This window comes from Pantherophis guttatus, chromosome 1, assembly GCF_059756535.1.
Source record: "Pantherophis guttatus breed Tessera chromosome 1, ASM5975653v1, whole genome shotgun sequence".
In the NCBI taxonomy this organism is placed as follows: Eukaryota; Metazoa; Chordata; class Lepidosauria; order Squamata; family Colubridae; genus Pantherophis; species Pantherophis guttatus.
In genome coordinates, this window is record NC_142063.1 from 54,455,383 (window position 1) to 54,477,940 (window position 22,558).

At 39.9% G+C, this 22,558-nt stretch overlaps 1 protein-coding gene across 24 annotated transcripts in view; it reads right to left on the minus strand.

The window, feature by feature from the left end:
• Positions 1-22,558, minus strand: part of GPATCH2L (G-patch domain containing 2 like) — a 44,949-nt gene that overhangs the window by 15,811 nt on the left and 6,580 nt on the right. For 6 of the 24 annotated variants that reach the window (XM_087873957.1, XM_087873964.1, XM_087873975.1 and 3 more), the window contains exons 3-6: positions 15,329-15,393; positions 13,198-13,374; positions 12,128-12,207; positions 1,480-1,565 (exon numbers count right to left, since the gene is read on the minus strand). In XM_087873957.1, coding sequence (XP_087730083.1) covers positions 1,480-1,565; positions 12,128-12,207; positions 13,198-13,374; positions 15,329-15,393 — 408 coding nt within the window. Of the gene's footprint in view, positions 1-417; positions 683-1,479; positions 1,566-3,574; positions 3,630-3,680; positions 3,721-5,402; positions 5,471-12,127; positions 12,208-13,197; positions 13,375-15,328; positions 15,394-22,558 lie in introns of all 24 variants that reach the window. The other 18 variants (XM_087873924.1, XM_087873922.1, XM_087873946.1 and 15 more) reach the window with 5 other exon arrangements.

Here is a 22,558-nt window from a genome sequence, read left to right on the forward strand (position 1 = left end):
ACTTTAAGTATAATCTATCTATATCTTAAAATTAATTTCTGGGTCCAATGTTCAAAAATATCCTACAATATGTCCAAAGTTAAAATATTTTGCTTCATACTGTATTTGTAAGTCAAATTTAAGTGATATTCTCATTTGATTGTAATTTTTAGTTGCTTCTAGTTCCCTCTAGTGTCCAATTTTAAAAGTCTAATCTCATGTGTTTTTTTTAATTCAAAACAAAGGCATTTTCCCACAGGAAAGATTCCTATAATCAATTCCCAAATCTTTTTTTTTTCTTCAAATTTATTTGGAGCCTTATTCCATTTGTAACTTTCTAAAAACAAAGTTTTAATCACCCCTTTGCTGTTTATTAAATAAATAAAAAAAACCTAAGTCCATATATTTAAAACTTATTTTCCTAAGGAGAAAACTCACCCAGCAGTGACAAGCTTGTCAATCCAAATAAGTGAAATAAGTTCCTAATAAGTGAAAAGCAGGTAACAAGTAATTTCTAAAAGTGATTAGAAAAGGAGAAATATGAAACTAGTGTCTTTTTAACGGTGCCAACTGTGTTTTGAACTAGATGGCTATTTCCTCATCTCGCAGATTTCTAAACTGGCCAGGCACTGCTGTCTTTCAGTCTCGTCATGAGCAGCAACTGTCTGGAGTACTTCTGGGTGATGTCAAGTCCTCTCCTTGTCTGAAAAGGAATTATGAAGAGCCGTCTACTTGCTGGCTTTTCATGCCATATGATCATCAGCTCCACTTTTCATGGAGCCATTTTTTTTCTGCCATTTCTTCCCAAAAAGTCATACTGTAGGCCTTATAAATTAAAACAGCTAAACTAATTCTTGAATCTTATTGCTTGTTCCCTGTCCCTTGATTTTTGTAACATCTTGTCAACTGAACAGTTCTTTAAAACTGTACGCATTTTGATCAAATAATAATTATAAATATTTGGTTGGTCCTAATAAAGGTACATCCCATGGTGTTTTCTCCCCATAGAGCAGGGGTGTCAAACACGTGGCCCACGGGCCAGATTGGCCTGCAATAGGCCCAAGTTGTCCCACAGGACTGTCCCAGAGATGGCGAGGGACCGTCCCATGCCATCCCAGCCCCAGCCCACCTCTGCCCATCCAGTCGGCCACGATAACTAGACCATGACCACCCCGGCCCCCCAAGAGCAAACTAAATCCTGATACGGCCCGTGATGGGATAGAGTTTGACACTCCTGCCATAAAAGTAATGGTTATGAATATGATTGTGTTTCATTAAAGTGAGTACTTTTAATGCTTTCTTATACAAAGCTCTTTTACTTTTATTCTTGTTAATCCTGTATTTACTTTCATGATTATTATTCATCTTGGATAGCCATCCAAGATTCTCTTTAGAAATGGTAGAAATGAAATTTTGGACAAATATATTGTATGTTTTCAGATTTATATGTTCCAAAACTAAAAAAAAAAAAGTATCATTCTATGTAAAGCATGTGATTACCTGGCTGAGCAGCGTGCTGGTGAGCATCTTCGATGTGAAGCATCAGCAAGAACATCCAAGGAATACAGTGGAGATAATGGGCTGAACTATAAATTTAAAACACAGGCAGTTAATAACATTCCAAGTTATATTATCTGAAAAAAGATGCTTGAATTCAATCCTACACAACGTATGACCATTTATGGTATCATCCAGTATAGGGAACTCTGAGTCAATCCCACATCTACCAATTGTATGTCTAATATACCAGCCCAAATTGAGAACCAGTTGAGAACCAAACGGGGTGAGTTCCCGTCACTTGTCCCAGCTTCTGCCAATCTAGCAGTTCAAAAGCACGTAAAAAAATGCAAGTAGAAAAATAGGGACCATCTTTGGTGGGAAGGTAATAGCATTCTGTGCACCTTTGGCATTTAGTCATGGCGGCCACATGACCACGGAGACGTCTTCGGACAGCACTGGCTCTTCGGCTTTGAAACGAAGATGAGCACCGCCCCTTAGAGTTGAGAATGACTAGCACATATGTGCGAGGGGAACCTTTACCTTTATTATGAACCCTGACAGCTTGGAAACTGTCATAAATGCCTCTTTAATATTACAAACAGACAACTGACATAGTGACATAATGTAACAGCAGAAGCTGTTATTAAGAATGACATAAGGAACAGAATGTATTAGCTTTACCAGCAGAATAAATTATTTATCAGAAACAATTAAAAAGACATACTCTATTTATTATTCATTTATTGTATATGAGCTATTGGAATACCAAAACTTATTCACAGATAAGATTTTCTTCTTGAACACAAGGCAGTGACTGAAGTTCTTTTAAAAGCTGTGAGCTGTTCAAACATTAAGCAAAGTAAGTGGCACAGCCCTCCTTAGAGAAGAGTCAATAGAGTAGCATATTCTTGTATGTTAAAAACTTTTCTCTGTGTGTATATTAGAAGCAGATTACCTTAGATATTTCTATATGATAAGTCAAATTTGCATATTCATTTGGAGATTTCAAGATGGGAAATCATTCAAATATGCAATTCCCAACTGCCTTACTTAATTTTTAGATCAACTCAATCTTCAGAAATGCTTTCTGACAAAAGACAGTGATGAAAAACATAAACTGCAATAGAACAAGATCATATTCCAAACTCCATCTTCATTAGTCCTGCAAATGTTAATGTTAATGCCTTTTTCTATCTCTTTCCTATTTAATTCTGTCAACATTTAACTTCTCTCCACAAAAAAAAAAAAAACCAACATTTTAACTTTGAAGACAACATTCTTCAGTTATTACAAGATCTTTCTACCAAGGAAGCATAAATTGTAACAAAAACAACTACAAAACTAAATGCTCAAGCCTACTATAATTAAATAATCCCATTAAATTAATTTGATCACAGATTCTAATATCCAAACATATGGTAAAGAGGACAATCCCTCAGATTCATAAAGGAACTCTCCTTTCCTTTGCATCTGTCTGTCTCTCTGTCTAGAAAGTACAAATTCACCCAAAAAAGGTCTGATAGTAGTAGCTGACTTTCAACAGTCCTAGGTATGTAAAACAAAAGTGAGTTCAGAAAAAGAGTGGTTGGTGAAATTTTAATATTATTTAGAGTGAAACAAAACAGGTTGGTACTGAACAGGGACAAGCACGGTTGATTCAAAACTGAAACTGAGACCTGCTTTTCCATTAAAAGATGAAATATGATTTCATTTTATTAGCATAAGTGGTACACACTTAGAAATTAAACACTTACACAGGCATAATTTTGTTGAGATTTCAACATCAGTGGGCATTAATGTAAACACTATATATTTATAAAACAATATCATAACTAAAATTCCCGTTTCTCTGCTTCACAATTGTATGTAAGTAAGTATTAGCGTGATTGAAAATGTAGCTATAAAATATGGGAAGAGAGTGAAATATTAGGAGACTGCATAGAGACTGAAAAGTCATAAATACAGAAGAATTGACAGAAACATGCAAATAACATATGCAACTACAAAGAAAATTGTAGAAAGCTAACATTCTGGGGTTCTATTTGGTACAAGGAGCCATAGTGGTCTGCTGGACCAAAAAATGGGGCTGCCTTACCTCGTGGACCCAGGCTGCAATGTGGAAGAAATTGGAAGCCAGCACTTTGTTCTTTCTAGAGAGATAGAAATCAAATGAGAGAATATACAAAGTAGAGCCAGCTTACCTGGTTGCGATCTCTCATTCCCATTGATGGCAACCAGAAACTAGAGAGAGATGGTAGGAGAGATGAAGTTGAACGGAGCAGGAGAATAGAGTTGGAAGAAATGAGGAAACAAAAAAAAAATGGATGCATAAAGAAGAAGAGAAAAAGATTAAACATCCATGTTAGGCAGATTTGCTAAAGCTAGTTATAAGTCAATAGGAATTAATCTAAATATTAATGGAAGACAGAAAATTCAATCCAATGGAGCACATCCACAGGAAGCCATATTATCTTTAACACTCACCCAAGATGGGGGCATTAGGGTATTACAAATACCCTGATTTCCTTTTAGAAAGAGAAATTTCAGTATATCACCCATCAAAAATATATGATTAGGATGGTCTAAAGCCAGGAAAATATAATTTCAAAAATGGTGAAATTTTTACTACAAAGGTATCCTTTCTATTACAACTGTGGCTATACTATTTAGCATTGACATCCCTTTTGTTTGTTTGTGTTGGGATTTTGTGTTTTTTATATATGCGCATTTAAAAAGGCTAAAGTATATGATTCAACTAATGGGGAGTAGTCCAATAGCCATTATTAAAAGGGGGGGGGGGAACAGGAATACCATGTCAATATAGAAGGGGAAATACATGATCACTTCTTCAAGTGGCAGCTCCCTATCATTTGTTTAAATTTTGAGACTGCCTGATTTCGCAACAACTCTGGGTAGCTTACTAATGAAAAGAAAACAGCATATATCTAAGAAAAAGAATCTAACTGATTAGAAGACAGAATCAAAAACCAAAGGGACTCAACCACATCTTAATCCTAGGCCTGGGAGGACAATCAGGTCTTTAAGAACCTGCAGAAAAGCTAAAGGTTTAGAATTGTTTGGATATCTGGGGGGATGTCATAGGATAACAGGAGCTATCGCCAAGAAGGTACACCTCCTAGGTCCTGCAACATGACACTGCTTAATCAATAGGACCCAAAATGTAGCCTCACTAGCTGATCTCACTGAACAGGCTGGAGACAAGTGGTCCCTCAAGGAGCCAGATCATATGACATGAAAAGGCAATAACCAGCATCTTGAATTGCCCACTGACAGCCAGTGCAGCTTAAAAGCAACAGGGACACGTGTGTGCACCGTTAACACACATTACTACATTCCACTGCACTGCTATCTGGGTCATTTTAGCTTCTGAGAGGTTTTCAAGGACAGTCTCATGTACCACACATTACAGTGGCCCAATCAAGAGTAAACAAGATACAAGTGGCTGTCTGAAGGGCTTCCTGGAAGAACTTATGTAAAGGCCTTCTTGGCTACGGTTGCCACCTTCTTTTTGAACAGGAATGAGTCCAAACAAATTAGGGTGGGTGGGTAGTCAAACAAACACAGCCATTGTTTGCTGAAATATGCTGAAACAATATCCTTCAGCAATCCTATAAAGTGAAAAACAAATCTAATTCTTTATTATGAGAAGAAGCACCCATAGGATCTGATGCTTTCACATATTCAGGCAGTGCTATGATATACATATGAAGGGTTGGAGCTTGCAGTGTGCTACTGCATTCATCATTTGCCCTCCTTCCCCAACACTCCCTATGGATGCCTCCATGGACAGACTTTCATATTTGATCTATGACACACATTATAGTAAACTTAAACTAATGAATATTTGTTTTCTGCCCAACCCCAAAGTTCTAGATCTTTATCTACTGTGCCCAGATGCTTACTCTTTTTGGCAGGAATCACCAATGATGTGGCTAATCCTCTCAGTACCCATTGCATTCATGATGGTCTCCTGAAACACAAAGTAAGAGGGGGAAAGACTAAGGCTAAAACTACACTGACTCATTTACTGAAACCTAAGTCAGCCTCAACTAACTACAAGTAGAGTAGGGTAGAAGTGCTGTTTTGATCCAAAAAGAGCATGCAAGACTTCTTGGGCAGCGGAAGAAGAAAAGGAGAGAGGAAGGAAAAGTGTGTATTAAATGGTATAGTCTTTTGTGGGATAGAAAACCATTTTCAGATTTTTCAATATCAGAGCACAGTTTCAAAATGGCTGCCACAAAAATGGCATTAATGATATAAAACAATTGCCACAATTATGTGGACATTTTTAAAACTGAATTCAATTAACACAATAACATCGTTGTTTCCCTCCAATTCAATTCCACAAAAAAACCCTACATACATAGCAAAAATAAAGTTCTATGATTCCTTTCTGGGAAGAAAACAAAGGCCATAAGGCTTGCTTCAGCACCACCCACCTCCAGGGAGGAATAGCAAAACTGCCACATATTAAAATGAGGCAACAGCAGTAGCAAGAATGAAGGTCCGAGAGTAGAAGAGCTACAAATGCTGTACCTTCCTCTGTCAGGCCCCACAAAGCTGGCAAACTCAAGAAACAAGAACCACTTGGTTTCTGGAAAGATCAATGTTGCTAACAGGGTGATATAACAGAATCATGAAAGCCTACTAGAAAAATTATCCTGCTCAAATTATACCTAGCATAAGTAAAGCACAGTTGCTTTGTGTCTCTTTCTTAAGCTTCTCCACTCTTGAGGTGTCTTTTTTTGCAATTCCTCCTTCACTTCCCAAGGTCTATTGGACATTCCATCACATTTTCCTCTAAACATATGTGCTACGTTGGCCAGCAAATTGAGGCTGCAGTCATAAAGGATAGTTTTAAGATACTGTTTACTTCCTGAGCCAAAGAAAGTAATGGTAATTTAGGGAAGGAAAATGTAATTTAAAATAGTATTTAGCTATAGTAATTTTTTAGAGTTTTAGGAAGAGGGACAATCATGAGGTACTTCAGAAGAAAACTGCTAGCACCCATATTACTGAGTATATTACGTAACATATTTCAAGCAAGATCTAATACAAAATTGGATGTAACAAGAAGCGAGGTTCAAAATGCAAACTGCATTCATCCATGTGTCCTCTTCCATATAACATGGCCTTCAATCCTCACATTAAATTGTGATGGTGGTTGGCTCAATTTTATCCTCTCTTGGTTGCTTTTATTTGATTTCTGCTTTGAGAATGGAATCAGAATGGATCGCAAAATGATCCCTTCCTACTCTATGATTCTATATAGTTTGAATTTCAGACAGTCTTACTCCCCAAATCACAGTCTTCCTTTACAAACCAATTCTACGTTCATTTCTTACATGGTATGAAATCAACCTCTGAGAAATTAAAAGAATATAGTGAAACAATCTTACAAGTTAACTTTCATGCTCAATGGAATCATTTTACCTAAAGCAAACAGAGAGAGCCAGTTTGATGTAGTGATTAAGGTACTAGGCAAGAAACCAGGTTATCACAAGTTCTAGCCCTGCTTTGGGCTAATTACTCTTTCTTGGGAAGAAGGTGGCAATGGTAAACTAAAAAAATTTGCCAAGAAAGTTGTAGACAAACAACTAAAACAACTAAAAACATCACCAACAATACACTCACTGCTTTGTTTAAGTTTGATCAAGGAGCAACACCTTAGTGATATCAAAAAATTCAGAGATTGAATCCTGGTTAGTATTTAGATGAGAGATCACAGCAAATCCCCGGACTGAAGGTTAACTGGGAAGATGGGAAAAAGCAGAAAGCAGGAAAAAACACTTCTATATTCTGCCAAGAAAATTATGCAAACATATCTATATAGCCATCAAGATTCCAGCTCCGCTCAATGGTGTCTTAGCTAATATTATTCTGCTTATAGGTAATAGTCCCAAGATAATAATAATGCCTCATCTTGAATCTGATTGACTTTGAGTGGTCTAAGAATAGGCAATCTCAAGACCACACAAAAAGCTCAACCGCAACCTGATTGAAAAATGCAGTCTATGAACTTTCTCCTGGAAGTTTGTACCATTGAGTTCAATGGAACTTACTTGAAAAATTGTATTACAATGCTGTATAATTATCTAGATTGCAAGGATAATATTCCCTACAAGGACTTAGTTTTCAACTTTGCTAAAAAAAACAGAATGAAACAACAAGCATTTTAGAATTTCCTCTTCTCAATCCATTTCCCTTTGAAATGTTCACTCCTGTGCTATTTCACACCTTCTGCCTTTGTTTGCCTCCTAATTCTCCCTCCCATAATTAGCAAGATGAGAATTATTTTTTGTATTTACATTCAATGGAGAGGAAGTAGTCCTTGAGCTGCTAGACCCATGATGGCGAACCTATGGCACGCGTGCTACAGGTGACACACGGAGCCATATCGGTGGGCATGCAAGCTCAGCTCTGGCATGCATGCGTGCGCTGGCCAGCTGATTTTCGGGCCTTCTGGTCCCACAGGAAATCGGCAAATGGGCTGTTTCCGGCCTCCGGAGGGCCTTTGGGGGGGAGAGGCCGTTTTTGCCCTCCCCAGGCTCCTAGAAAGCCTCTGGAGCCTGGGGAGGGCAAAAAACAGGCCTACCGGGCCAACTGTGCCATCGCGTGCCAAAAGCAGGGGGAGCGCAGGGGGGTCACGCGTGCATATGCGGGGGGGGTCAAGGCGCATAGAATTATGGGTGTGGGCACACGCATGCGTGACCCTCCCATGCTCCCCCCGCTTTTGGCACGCGATGGAAAAAAGGTTAGCCACCACTGTGCTAGACCATTCATTCAGCAACTGTTCAAATTTATGAGGATAACAGAACACCATAGCTGAAAGTGGTCTTGGAGGTCTTCTAGTCCATCTATGATGCTGAATGAATGGTGATTACAACCAGCTCTCATAGCGCTGGCAGTCCCACACCCCTGCCATTGCTATTTGTAGCCCACCCTGCCAGCTTCCTCAGAAAATCAAGGGAAGGTCGTGGGTCATTAGGATAAGCCTCTGCCACCCATGAACCTTCCTCCAGCCCCTCTGAGGTTGAGCTGCACTGGCCAATTGCAATCCTCATGACCTCTTCCCAATGTGCACACCTCCACATATTCTTCCTAACTCATGCTATACCCCCTCACACACACTTTCTGCACTGTACCTGTGCACTCCCTCACACTCTCCCTGACCCATGACTCTCACTCACACCCTCATCCCATCCCTGAGCCACACCGTACCCTCATGCACCTTCTGTGACCCTCCCCCATACAACTGCACATTGTATTGTCTTGTAATTCCTTCCTCTCAAAGCTCTCCATTTTACTGTGGGGAGGGGTCAAGATAAATGAGCAATTTCTATAAGCAATCTTTCCTGTGCATGATCTTTTTTTTCTTTCTCCCTCTCACAAGAAAATATTTATTTATTTTTATTCTGCTTGTGTTATTTTTATAAATAACTCAAAGCAGTGAACATACTTCATACCCCTTCCTTTTTCTCTTTTCCCCACAATAACATCCCTGTAAGGTGAGTAGGGCTGAGAGAGAGTGACTGGCTCAAAGTCACCCAGCTTGCTTTCATGTCTAAGGTAGGACTTGCAGGCTCCTGGTTTACAGCCTGATGCAGATTGGAGAGACACACAATGAGGAATACACCAAGTTATTTGTTAGCATGTTCACAACTCCCAGCCCTGAAAACGTTTAGGGATGCTGATGCCACAGCATTTCTTTCTTGTAAAAGGAACAGAAAAACGGAGGATGTGTAACTGATGTGTAACTGATTGCAATCAAATGACTGAGTAATGTTGTGAAGGTCATACATGCAGATATTGGTCGCATAAAGTTATTTTTTTCAGCACCTAATTTATCCCAATCCTAATTCTGAGTTATCATTGAATGACGGAGACAATAAGAAAGGACTACCTATATTTTCTATTCCATTCAAGGAATCAAAATGGGAACATTTATGACAATTATTAGGCTATGGATTATATGAAAGTTAGGGGGAGAAGATTACCATTAACTATATACCTATAATTTTTATTCATCGTATTATTAAAGTACACAAAAATTGAACACATCATTTTAAATGGTATAATCTTCCTTCTAATTTTAGACCTAGTGTTAGAGACAAATTAAACCCTTCCTTCTTTAGTCATGTTCCAATGAAAATTACCCCTTTGTATCAGCCTTAGAGAAAGGATCCATTTGAACATGTTATCAAATAAAAAACTGATATAGATTCTAATGACGTATTTAGCATCATATTATTCCCCCAAGGAAATGATGAAAGTTCAAGAGCTTTGTTTGCATTTTTTTTAATCCTAACTTTGTTAATTACAATTAAGTATTTTGAGTTAACTGCAGAATTCTCATATGAAAGCTCATTAGCTTATTCTTAGCTATATAAATTACATAGCATACAGTAGTGTATCAAAGCTTAGGTCCAAGACTAAGAAACAAAATTACTTAAACAAATATCTCCTTTAATTGGAACATGATTCCTAGACAATTATCAGCCATTTCTGTTGCAAGGCTATTTTACTTTCAACAATTTCTTACAACCAACAATTCCATAAAAGTTTTTCTTTCAACTGAATTGGCCTTAAAGATATGTAATACCATACTTACAGCAATAGTTCTTAAAACTGGGGGTTAATTATTCCCAAAGTGGTAGTTTGTGCATATCCCGGAAATAATGGAGCAATCTGTAATTGCTTCTTTGAGTCTAGGATCCACTTTGGGACTGCCACTGCCAAAACCCTTATGTAAAACAATAGTTCGCATTTTTATGGGGGCAATGACATTATTCAAGACCAGGAAAAGGGGAAATTGGGTCAAACTATTTCAGAACCATTGTGCAAGAAAATAAAGTAACATTTATATTCATATACTGTCGGGTATATCATTGTATATATTCATATGTGTTCTCTATAAATAAACTGCCTGAAAACTAGGATTTCATTATCAATAAAAATGTGTGTTGGTGTCCAGAAACACAAAACACCATCAAATGAAAGGCTTGTGTGAAGGCAACAGCGGGGATGAAAGATGAGCTATTTGTTACAGTAGAGAAATTATTAACTTAAACTGCCGTAATGTTTAAATTTACAGTTTATTACTGTGTAAATTACAAGCGATACTTTGGGTAATTAGCAGCTTGCTGGCAGGGAGCTTTGAATGAAACTCATTATTTATTATTACAATTTAGAAGAGAAGAGAGGAGGGGAAGCAGTGACCTCCACTGCGAATGACATAGATCCCTTTAAGGTGATGAAGATGAATTAAACAAGTAAATATTATTTTTCTCATTAGAGGAACCTTTAAAAAGCCTAGGACCCTGGGCCTTTACCAGTGGCCTAATAGCCCTTGCCCGAGACATAATATTCACTATAACTGAAAACATATTTGGACTCTTTAATTTGATAAGGTAAGTAGAGAGAAAGGGCTTGAAGAATTTGTTGAAGATGGAAGAAACATATTAAAATAAAGAAGCAGCCATTCACACATTAAGCTAATTAACTGATGAGTCAAACTTTTTTAATACATAAGATTTTTCTTTCTAGGCTCAAATGAAATTCCTAAAATAGCAATAGCACTTAGATTTATATACAGCCCACTCTAAGCGGTTTACAGAGTCAGCATGTTGCCCCCAACAATCTGGGTCTTCATTTTACTGACCTCGGAAGGATGGAAGGCTGAGTCAACCTTGAGCCGATGAGACTCAAACTGCCGAACTGCTGGCAGCTGACGGTCAGCAGAATTAGCCTGCAATACTGCACTCTAACCATTGCGCCACCATGGCTCTTAAATAAACTGCACATAAAGTCTAACTACCTTTACACATGCTTGCACTTTACACATGCAAATTAAGCTCCCAAAAAAACTTTCTGCTTAATATGTGGGAGATTGAGATTGCAGAATTCCACCTTCACACACAAAAGGATTCCAAGGATGGTAAGAAATGCTTGGATATATATATTTCATAAAAAATGAAATGACCTGCAGATGACAGGCACAATTCTCAGCATTTAAATCTACTGTAATACAAGAACCACACTAATATGTGGTTGACTCAGCCTTCCATCCTTCCGAGGTAGGTAAAATGAGGACCCGGTTTGTAAGGGCAATAATCTGACTTTGTATAAAAAAGAACACCGCTTGGGGGGCCGAAAGCCCTACTAAGCAGGTATATACAAAAGTATGAAGGCTATTGCTTAACGCATTGTAAGCCGCCCTAAGTCTCCGGAGAAGGGCGGCATATAAATCGAATCAATCAATCAATCAATCAATCAATCAATAAGTCAATCAATATTTATTTCCTCCATCCTAGCTATCAAAACAGCTTTCCTCATCCCACGTACTGTACCTCTGCTTGGTATCAACATTCTTTCTTCTATTTACAGATTTTTTTTTATACTGCACACATTCATATTTAGTCAGCCTCCTTTTCATAACAACATATTATTTTCCAACAGAACCTTATTGCCATTTTTAAAAAATTATGAAAACATTTATACCTAACTAGAGTTTGTATATGAATACACAGTTGAAACTGTTAGAATGAACCACATGGCACATTTCACCAATTGGTATATTTCTTGACATTATGTGCTAAACAAATCATCATCCCCTATAAAGCAATACCTTGCTAACCAGCCTTCTACGGCCCTTCCTAAGACAGCGGGTAGCAACACTGGGAAGACGGTTCAAGCGAGGGTGAAATCCTGAAAAGAAAGAAGAGTATAATGAAGAAACGTGAAAAAAATACAAACAGAATCAGCTGGAATAAAGAACAAGAATCTAGATCAGCTTCTGATTTCCAGGTTCTGTTCTATGGAGCTTGTGCATATTACAAACTAAGGTAAGAATGCACTGTATATTGCTGTGCCTTCTTTTCACAAGAGTGTGTTATAGAGTATAGGGCAGGGGTGTCACAGTGCCGGTCCGCGGGCTGCATGTGTCACACGCACGCCCAGCCCACCACAGTTGCACGAAGGGGAAAAACGTCACGATACGTCACATGAGGGCAATGTGACACTGCAAGTTTGACACCTGTGGTATAGGGTCTATTTCACTGTTAAGCAAGCCAATTCCTTATGGTCAAAGAACTGAAATTAATTCAGGTATACAAAACAGAATCAGAACATATCGCTATTACATCAATTCATATGTATGCAAATTCATATTGGTTTCTCAGGTATGTACTATGATCCCTAGTTTCTACATTACACTATAATCCAAGCTACTATGTTATTATCACCTATATTCTGAAAGTTGCACATGCTTATCACATATCTGATTTGAGCTACAGTATATCCACAATGAAGGACACGGTGGCTCAGTGGCTAAGATGCTGAGCTTGTCGATCGAAAGGTCAGCAGTTCAGCGCTTCAAATCCCTAGTGCCGCGTAACGGAGTGAGCTCCCGTTATTTGTCCCAGCTTCTGCCAACCTAGCAGTTTGAAAGCACGTAAAAATGCAAGTAGAAAAATAGGGACCACCTTTGATGGGAAGGTAACAGTGTTCCATGCACCTTTGGCGTTTAGGCATGCCGGCCACATGACCACGGAGAAGTCTTTGGACAGTGCTGGTTCTTCGGCTTTGAAACAGAGATAAGCACCGCCCCCTAGAGTGGGGAACAACTAGCACATATCTGCAAGGGGAACCTTTACCTTTATATCCACAATACGAAAGTATTAACATAAAGAATCTCACCTCTTGTAACAGGCCGAGAGGGCAGAAGGAATGTTGGCTCTGAGATTTTTTCAAGGCTCGAGTCCATTCGTTCCATATCAGATGGGCGGTCAGGTCCCCACTTGGGCAAAAGATTGGGAACTGTGAATCCTGAGACACATTCGCCCTCATAGAACCAATCACTCTGTTCATCATCACCTAGGAAGGAAATAAAAAGCTATTCAAATATATTCTTACTGTGAATCTCCTTATACACTAAAACGTCAGAACAACTAAACAGGCAAAATTTATGAAGCTGTCAGTAGAGGACAATTTAAAGGTAGTCACAACCTTTTTTTTTTTTTTAATCTTACAGGTTTGGACAGGCAAAGTCGTGTCAAAACTCACTCAGGGGTCTACCAGCTGCAGTATGCCTAGACAATCTGGGAGCACCTTTGACTTCTTTTAATGTAAAGAGACAAAGCTGGAAAGCTGTCAAATCTTATCCCGGCCTTTGCTATTTTGCCTACAGTTGCATTCCACAAATTTTGACATCTTTTGTGATATATCAATTAAAATGTAATTGTTAAAAACAGTAAATTTATTTTTTACCCAGACTTGACATCAATGAAATCATCAGATTTATTCCTAGAAAATTCACCCAAATTCATTAATCGTTTTGGAGGACTGGTTTATCACAAAGTTTGAGAACCACTCTTCTAAGATAAATCTATCCCTAAATTCATTGATGACAACAAAGTCTTAAATTATAATAATAGGTACTGCATCTTGATGTCTCTATAGTTATCTGTAGACATCTCCATCTCCGACTCAAATGAACCTGTAAGTATCTTTACATAACTCCTTGCCATTCTTAGAAGAGACAACATATTTAATAATATGTCAGTGCCTTTTTAGGCCATTTTAAATGTTTTTACATTATTACAGGAATGGTAAAGCTCGGAGGCTCCAACTGGTGCAGAATGCAGCCGCGCGGGTACTTATGGGGGCGACATGGCGCTCTCACGTGACACCTCTCCTGCGCGAGCTGCATTGGCTTCCAGTGGTCTTCCGGGTGCGCTTCAAGGTACTGGTTCTCATCTTCAAAGCGCTCCATGGCTTAGGGCCCGGTTATTTACGAGACCACCTCCTTCCACCAATAACCTCCCACCGGCCAATACGCTCCCACAGAGAGGGCCTCCTCAGGGTGCCGTCGGTCAGGCAATGTCGGCTGGCGACCCCCCGGGGAAGAGCCTTCTCTGTGGGGGCACCCGCCCTCTGGAATGAGCTACCCCCAGGGATACGACTGATCCCGGACCTCCGGACCTTCCGCCGGGCCCTGAAGACTTTTTTATTTCAGCAAGCTGGGCTGGGTTAAAACATTTTAATTGGTGAATTTTAGGGGTTTTAAATTGGGGGAAGCCAAAGATAAATTTAATTTTGTTTTATAGTATTTAATGTTTATATTGTATGTTTTTTTAATTTTGGCTGTTCACCACCCCGAGTCCTTCGGGAGAGGGGGCGGTATAAAAATTTAATTAATAAATAAATAAATAAATACAAACCCTCCCCCCCGCCACCCCCCGATATTACTGAAGTGCAACTCACAGCAACCCTCGCCATTTTAGTTGGGTCTGTTAAGCCTTATAGTTCAGCAAAATATAATGGCCACAACATGTTTATCTTTGCTTTAATAAATGGCATGGGATGTAAAACGGAGTTAGCCTTGCCACAAGTGATCACTGAAATCCGCATTATTTTTTAAGACATTTTGTTATAGTGCCACAACACAGACCAAAAAATACAGTTTTATACCATCTGGCAGGTATGCAACTGCTAGAACAGCAGAAGAATTGCAACAAGCAAAAAAAACAAAAAAAAACAAAAACAAAATCCAAAACTCCAAAGCCTACAGAGCAATCAGGGATGAATGACTTGTTACAGCTCAAGGAAGAATCAGAATTCAGCCTCAAAATAATACTTTAAATTTTCCTTCTTTTCTTCTTCTCCTATACAGATTGACCACAATTACCTGTGCCTGATATCAATTTCATTTTAACGTAAGCCAATTAGTGTACATATAAAGCGACAATAAAGTTATTTTAAGCCTAAATCTGATTTATCATTCAAAGCACTAAATTATAGAAGAAATAGAGACATGACCTATTCTTACCTTGGCGACCTTCATCATTGGTGAAAAGGCCAGTGTCACTGCTGCTGCAAACACTGCTGGTTTCACTGGAAAGGGAAAACAAAGAATTAAGTATATATGCATTACATATATACTTTTTTCTAAGAATAAATCCTTCACTGCCAGGAAACTTCTCACAAACTTTCAGCACAACAAATAATAGTGGTATTGCTTTATTCATCTCAACAACTTGATTAATCCTGACATGGATGCCCCCAAAAACTGGATGGGTGAATATAAAATATATGGAATGAAAAATAAATTAGGAAAATATGCAATAATCTAAAAAAAAGAGACTAAGGGAAAAATACATGAATTACCGGTAATATCATTGATTTTTACACATAGTCCTTGACTTATGACTAGAACTAGGAAACGAATTTCTATCACTAAGGAATACGGCCATAAAATTCAATGTCATGCTGTTGCATTGCTTAGCAACTGCAATTCCAGCAATCCCAGTTGGGGTTATAACTCAGGACATGCAGGTAAGCGGAAAGGGGAGGGAATCCCAGCTGCAACACAGCACCAATTTCTGGGAGGCCAGAGACCACATGGGCACTGCAATGGCCATAACTTCAAGGACTGATCATAAGTCCCTTTGTTCGGCATCAGCATAGCTTTGAATAGTCACTGAATGGATAGTCATAAACTGAGGACTACCTGTATACATTGTACATGGTTAGAAAGCAGAAATGCACTGGTTTCCAGACTTGTCCCCTCTCCTAGCACAACAGTACAATCGTCTGGAAAATAAAATGTTAAAAGCACTGCAGTCTGCTATCTCTCCCATATTAAAAGAAATCTCCAAAATAGATTAAGTTGCCGGTAAAGTAATTTTGCAGAGAAAAGGGACGCCCTACATATATATTAGCAGAGAAAAACACAGAGGAAATAGAGAAGAGATAGGAAAACCAGCATGTAAAGACATCAAATGAAAACATCAAGAGCTACTCTTCAGGGTGCTATGTGCTCATATATGACATCTGATGTAATATTTGTATACTCGCCTCCTGCTCTCAAAGGCTAAATGTAAAGGTAAAGATTTCCCCTGTCCAGTCATATCCAACTTTAAGGCACAGTGCTCATCTCTGTTTCTTGGCTGAGGGAGCCAGCGTTCTCCGAAGACATTTTCCATGGTCATATGGCCAGCATGGAATGCTGTTACCTTCCCACCATAGTACCTATTTATCTACTCACATTTGCATGCTTTCAAACTGGTAGGTGGATAGGGCCCTCAAAGGCTAGGTCACACAAAATGAAGGTTTAGTTCAACATAGAAATCCCCAACTTAAGGACAAGTTCTATTCCTAACTCTTTGTTTAACCCAAATTTGTACGTAAGTCAGAACTTAAAGGCTTTCAGGGACTGCTGAAAACAGACCGCACATTAAAGAAATGCACAGCTTCAACAGTTTGTCAGTTCAAACAAGAAGAATGCAGTCTCCACTTTTAGTAAGAGGCAGTGCGTTCTTATCTAAGGGTTGTCCTTAAGTCAGACATTTTAAACCCAGAGACTGCCTTCATTAAAAATATAAGGAACAGCATATTTAAAGGAGAATCAATATTGCAGAGAATGATGCCAAGCAGGAAGCCTGGGTGAGAAAAGATTGCCACATAACAGAATAAAGCAGGTATAAAAATAGCCTTCAAGTGAGCATTCTAGCGATACAGCAAAGCTGCTGAACATCATCTCGCTGACTACAGCTCACCTGACATTAAAATTTTTATGAGGAGACAGAGGCGTAATGGAGAATATAAGGTTTAGCCAATCATATGGGTGGATATAGAAAGAGAGGGCTGTTTCTAAGCTATTTAAAACTTTGGTGTTGCCTTCCAGAGCATCTGAAACAGGCAGTCTTTAGTGATTTTGGATTGGTGCCTGCGCCTTAGAGCCGTGATGGCGAATCTATGGCACGCATTCCAGAGGTGACACACAGTGTCCTCTCTGTGGGAACGTAAGTTGTCGCCCCAGTTCAGCTCCGCCGCACATGTGTGCGTGCCTCCCGCCAGCCAGCTGGTCTTTGGGTCTCTGCCGTGTATGTGTGGAGGGCGGGGACAATGCAGGGGGCAGGGCGTATACGGGGTCCTCATGCGCGGGGGCCACACACGCATTGCATTTTGGGGGTTCGGGCACAGCGCACTTTGGGCACTCGTTCCGGAAAATGTTTGCCATCACTGCGTTAGACTCATATTGACCCCTGACCACTGTCTGGACAAATCCCCACAGTTTTCTTGGCAAGATTTTTGAAGTAATTTGCCACTGCTTTCTTCCCAGGGCAAAAAGTAAGCAATGATTCTTTAAATTATTCAGCATTGCACAATGAACATATAAAGAACATATCTAAAAAATAATTGTAAGGAATAATCATATATCAGTATTATTAGTAGAAAATAACAGATATCTATTAGTGGAGTTAGAGAAAATGAGCACAACTGATTGTTGAATGATGACATGAGGCACACTGTACAAGCAAAGGCAACATTACAGATTTTCTCAATCTCACAATTATTTTGTTACTTTTATTAATTAAACTGCTTCAATTTAGTGTTTCTTAACTTTGGCAATGTTTAAGATGTGTGGACTTCAACTCCCATAATTCTCCAGCCAATTGAAGCCCACATTGTTTTAACAGCCAGACATCAGTTTTTTAACTAGAATAAAGGGACACAAAAAGCATACACTAATAAATAGGCATTTTTAAAAATAATATTTGGGAGGAGGGGTAGAAAGCAAAATGATTTGCAGTATAACATTGTGCTTATATTACATGTGAATATCTTCTTCATTTATTTCACTAGAAAGGAAGGATAGATCTCCCTGGGTAACACATGCATCTCGAATCAACAGCCAGATCAACATTCCAAATACTTGGATATTCATTTCTCTACTAATTATTATGATTTGTGGTCAGCTTCATATTTTGTAAATAAAAACAAAGCAAGAAAATTAGGTGGCCTTGAATTTCTTTAAACAAAAGAACACACTCCAGCATTTCTTCTGTTTATATACTGTAGTTACAAATGCCAAGTGTATCTGACAATTATTTGAGGATCAGGTATGTATGATAGCATGTGATTTATATTTACTTATGTGGGGCATCTTTGTCAGTGCCATTAGAAAGACACTAAGAGATCCCATAATAATCAACTCCTGCAACCATCTGTATCTCAGAGTTAAATGGTTATGTTCAAAAATAAAAGCATAGGGTCTCCCTTTCATAATTACTGAAAAATACAAATATTAATAAGGATTGGAGACTTAACACTTATCATTTGCTCAGTATTTTCTTGTTAAAGAAACATTCATTGCAGCTTTAGAGAGCAAAGCCACAGAGTGCATTACAGGTAATCCTCGATTTACAACAGTTCATTTAGTGACTGTTCAAAGTTATACGGCAGTGAAAAAAAGTGACTCATGGACTGTTTTTCACAATTACAACCATTGCAGCATCCCCATAATCATGTGATTAAAATTCAGATGTTTGGCAGTTGGTTTATATTTATGACCTTTGCTCTGTCCCAAGATTCGGTAATCACCTTTTATGACCTTGGAGGGTAGAGCCGAGGACTTTGTACAGTATCTGCATGACAAAATCACTCAGATTCGGGAAGGTCTGGACTCCGACTGGGTAGTTTCAGGGGGGATGACTGAGGCAGGTCTTGAGAACGGTATCTGGGATGAGTTTGATCCTGTGACTCCTGATGACGTGGACAGGATTCTGGGTAGACTGAACGTGACCACATGTTTGTTGGACCCGTGTCCCTCCTGGTTAGTGCTGGCTTCTCGGGAGGTGACACGAGGCTGGCTCCAGGGGATTATAAATGCTTCACTGAGTGAGGGTGACTTCCCCGCCGCCTTGAAAGAGGTGGTGGTGAGGCCTCTTCTCAAGAAGCCTTCCCTGGGCCTGGCAGTGTTGTCTAATTATCGTCCAGTCTCCAACCTTCGCTTTGTGGCAAAGGTTGTTGAGAGTGTGGTTGCGCGACAGCTCCCCCAGCACCTGGATGAAACGGTGTATATGGATCCGTTCCAGTCGGGCTTCAGGCCTGGTACAGCACGGAAACGGCATTGGTCGCATTGGTTGATGATCTCTGGAGGGCTCGGGACAGAGGTTGCTCCTCTGTCCTGGTCCTATTAGATCTCTCAGCGGCTTTGATACCATCGACCATGGTATCATGCTGCACCGGTTGGAAGAGTTAGGGGTGGGGGTCACTGTGTTGAGGTGGTTCTCCTCCTTTCTCTCCGACCAGTTGCAGTCTGTATTGGCAGGGGGGCAGAGGCCGACCCCGAGGCGCCTCCTATGTGGGGTGCCACAAGGGTCGGTCCTCTCGCCCCTTCTATTTAACATTTATGTAAAGCTGCTGGGCGAGATCATCCGTGGTTTCGGGGTGAAGTACCATCAGTACGCTGATGATACTCAGCTGTACATCTCCACCCCGGACCACCCCAACGATGCCCTTGAAGTGATGGAGGCCGTGCGGATCTGGATGGGGAGAAACAGGCTCAGGCTCAACCCATCCAAGACTGAGTGGCTGTGGTTTCCAACGTCCCGATATAGTCAGTTGGTGCCATCACTGACTATTGGGGGCGAATCGCTGGCCCCCACAGAGAGGGCTCACAACTTAGGCGTCCTCCTGGATTCACGGCTGTCTTTAGAAGAGCACTTGACGGCCGTGACCGGGAAGATTTTTCATCAGGTTCGCCTGATTCGACAGTTGCGTCCCTTTCTTGATCGGGACTCCTTACGCATGGTCACTCATGCCCTCGTCACTTCCCGCCTGGACTACTGCAACGCTCTCTACATGGGGCTCCCCTTGAGGAGCACCCGGAGGCTCCAACTGGCGCAGAGTGCGGCTGCACGGGTGGTTATGGGAGCGACATGGCATTCCCATGTAACACGTCTCCTACGCGAGCTGCACTGGCTCCCGGTGGTCTTCCGTGTACGCTTCAAGGTCTTGGTTACCACCTTTAGAGCGCTCCATGGCTTAGGACCTAGTTATCTACGGGACAGCCTGCTGCCACCAGTAGCCTCCCACCGGCCGGTACGAGAGAGGGGCTCCTCCGGGTGCCATTGGCCAAACAATGTCGACTGGCGACCCCCAGGGGGAGAGCCTTCTCTGTGGGGGCACCTACTTTCTGGAATGAGCTCCCCCTGGAGATACGGAGGATCCCGGATTTACGCACCTTCTGCCGCACTCTCAAGGCTTTTTCTTCCATCAGGCTGGCCTGACCTAATTTTTTCCGTTTTTAAAATGCAAATTTTAATCTGTTTTTAATTATTGGGGTGTTTTAAATCTGTCTGCAGCCAAATTGTTTAATTTGGTTTTATTCTGCTTTTAAATTTTGTATTTATGTGTTTTATCTTGTGCCTGTTCACCGCCCTGAGTCCTTCGGGAGTAGGGCGGTATATAAATCAAATAAAACCTAAACCTAAACCTTCTGACAAGCAAAGTCAATGGGGAAACTAGATTCACTTAACAACCAGGTTAAGAATTTATCAACTGCAGTGATTCACTTAACAACTATGGCATGAAAGGTCGTAAAATGGGGCAAAACTCACTTAACAAATGTTTCATTTAACAACAGAAATTTTGGACTCCATTGTGGTTGTAAATCGAGGACCACTTGAATATGGCAGTAGACACCAGTAGCGTCTCTAAAATTGGCTAAGAGCACTATAAAGAGGAAGAGCATCCTGTCATATTGCATTACTGTCTGGTTTGGAAGCATTGCTGCTTCAGACAGGAAGGTGATGGAGAGAATGGTGAGAATGGTGAGAATGGCAGAAAAGATAATTGGAAGTTCACTCCCTTCCATCCAGGACATGGCATATAAGCACTGCTTGAGCAGAGTCCACAGGATTGTCTGGGACACTACACATCCTCTTCACAACTTGTTTTCCTTGTTACATTCTGGGAGGAAGCTTTATGGTACCCGAAGCAGAACATCTAGATTCAGTTTTGTTCCATATAGCATCAACCTTGTGAACTCTCAAGTTTCCTCTTTCCACTATGTATTCAAAATGGACAGTGATGATGATGATGATGATGATGATGATGTGTGTGTGTGTGTGTGTGTGTGTGGTGTGTAGGATCTTCTGCTTGGGCAGTGGGGTTGGACTAGATGACCTACAAAGTCCCTTCCAGCTCTGTTAATCTGTATATGTGCAGGTACATATTTATGTATGTATATAGCATGTGTATATGTGTGTTATGTATGTGTTTGGGTAAATATACACTTTCTCTTGAGAGAAGGCAACAGAATTTCATTTTTAACATGGGCCAGTGTGCTCACAGTAAAAAAAAAAGACAATAAAGTTATCTTATTTTATGTATCTTATCTTAATTTATACAATTATTTCACCGTTAAATGTAAACTCAGAGTGATCCTTGTTCTCATTTCTCAATAAAAGATATGAGCAAAACAAAATGGTAACCTGTTCTCTTATAAATAAATTCTATCATACATCTACTTACAGGTCTTAAGTAGATAGGAGGTAGCAGGACAAGACAGTGTTAGGTAATTGGCAACTTTAGGGTATGAGGGTTTGTGGTTTTGACATGTATCTGTTTTGGAAGTACTACCAAATCCTCAAATGGAATGAAACAAAAATAACAAAGTGACCAAGCCTCATTTCTCACTTTTCTCACCCAAATGATCATACAAACTAGGTTATTTTTACATTAAATTCTTACTGGAAAGTTCACAGTCCCTTAGTACAGGCCATACAGTCCAGTAAGCACTGATTAATGACCTCCAGTTACAAAGAAGGCTACTTGCCTTAACCAGAAAATAATGAATGCCATTGATCCAACAAGCTACTGCTATAGAGTTATTGATCACCCAATCTTTGGTTAAAACGGTCTTCATTTAGCAATTGCACAATTGCCAACACCTGGACCAAAGCACGCCTGTAATTAAATAGTTCAGAAGAGTTAAAGTGAGAGGTGATGGACAGATCTCAGCTTTCCCCCATTCAGTTATGCTTCTGAGCTATTGTTTGTGTCAAGCAGAGTATTGATTTTCTATAAAAATAAGAAAACAAGAGGCACAGAGGAGGTGCAGAAGGTCAGGCTGGGCTGAAGAAGGAGGGGGAGGCTAAACACTCCATCTCTGTCACTTGCTCTGTCACCAAACAAGCAAGCATTCATACCTCTTTACCCAAGTTCTAAAGTAGCCACTTCAGCTTATTGATTGATTGATCGATCGATT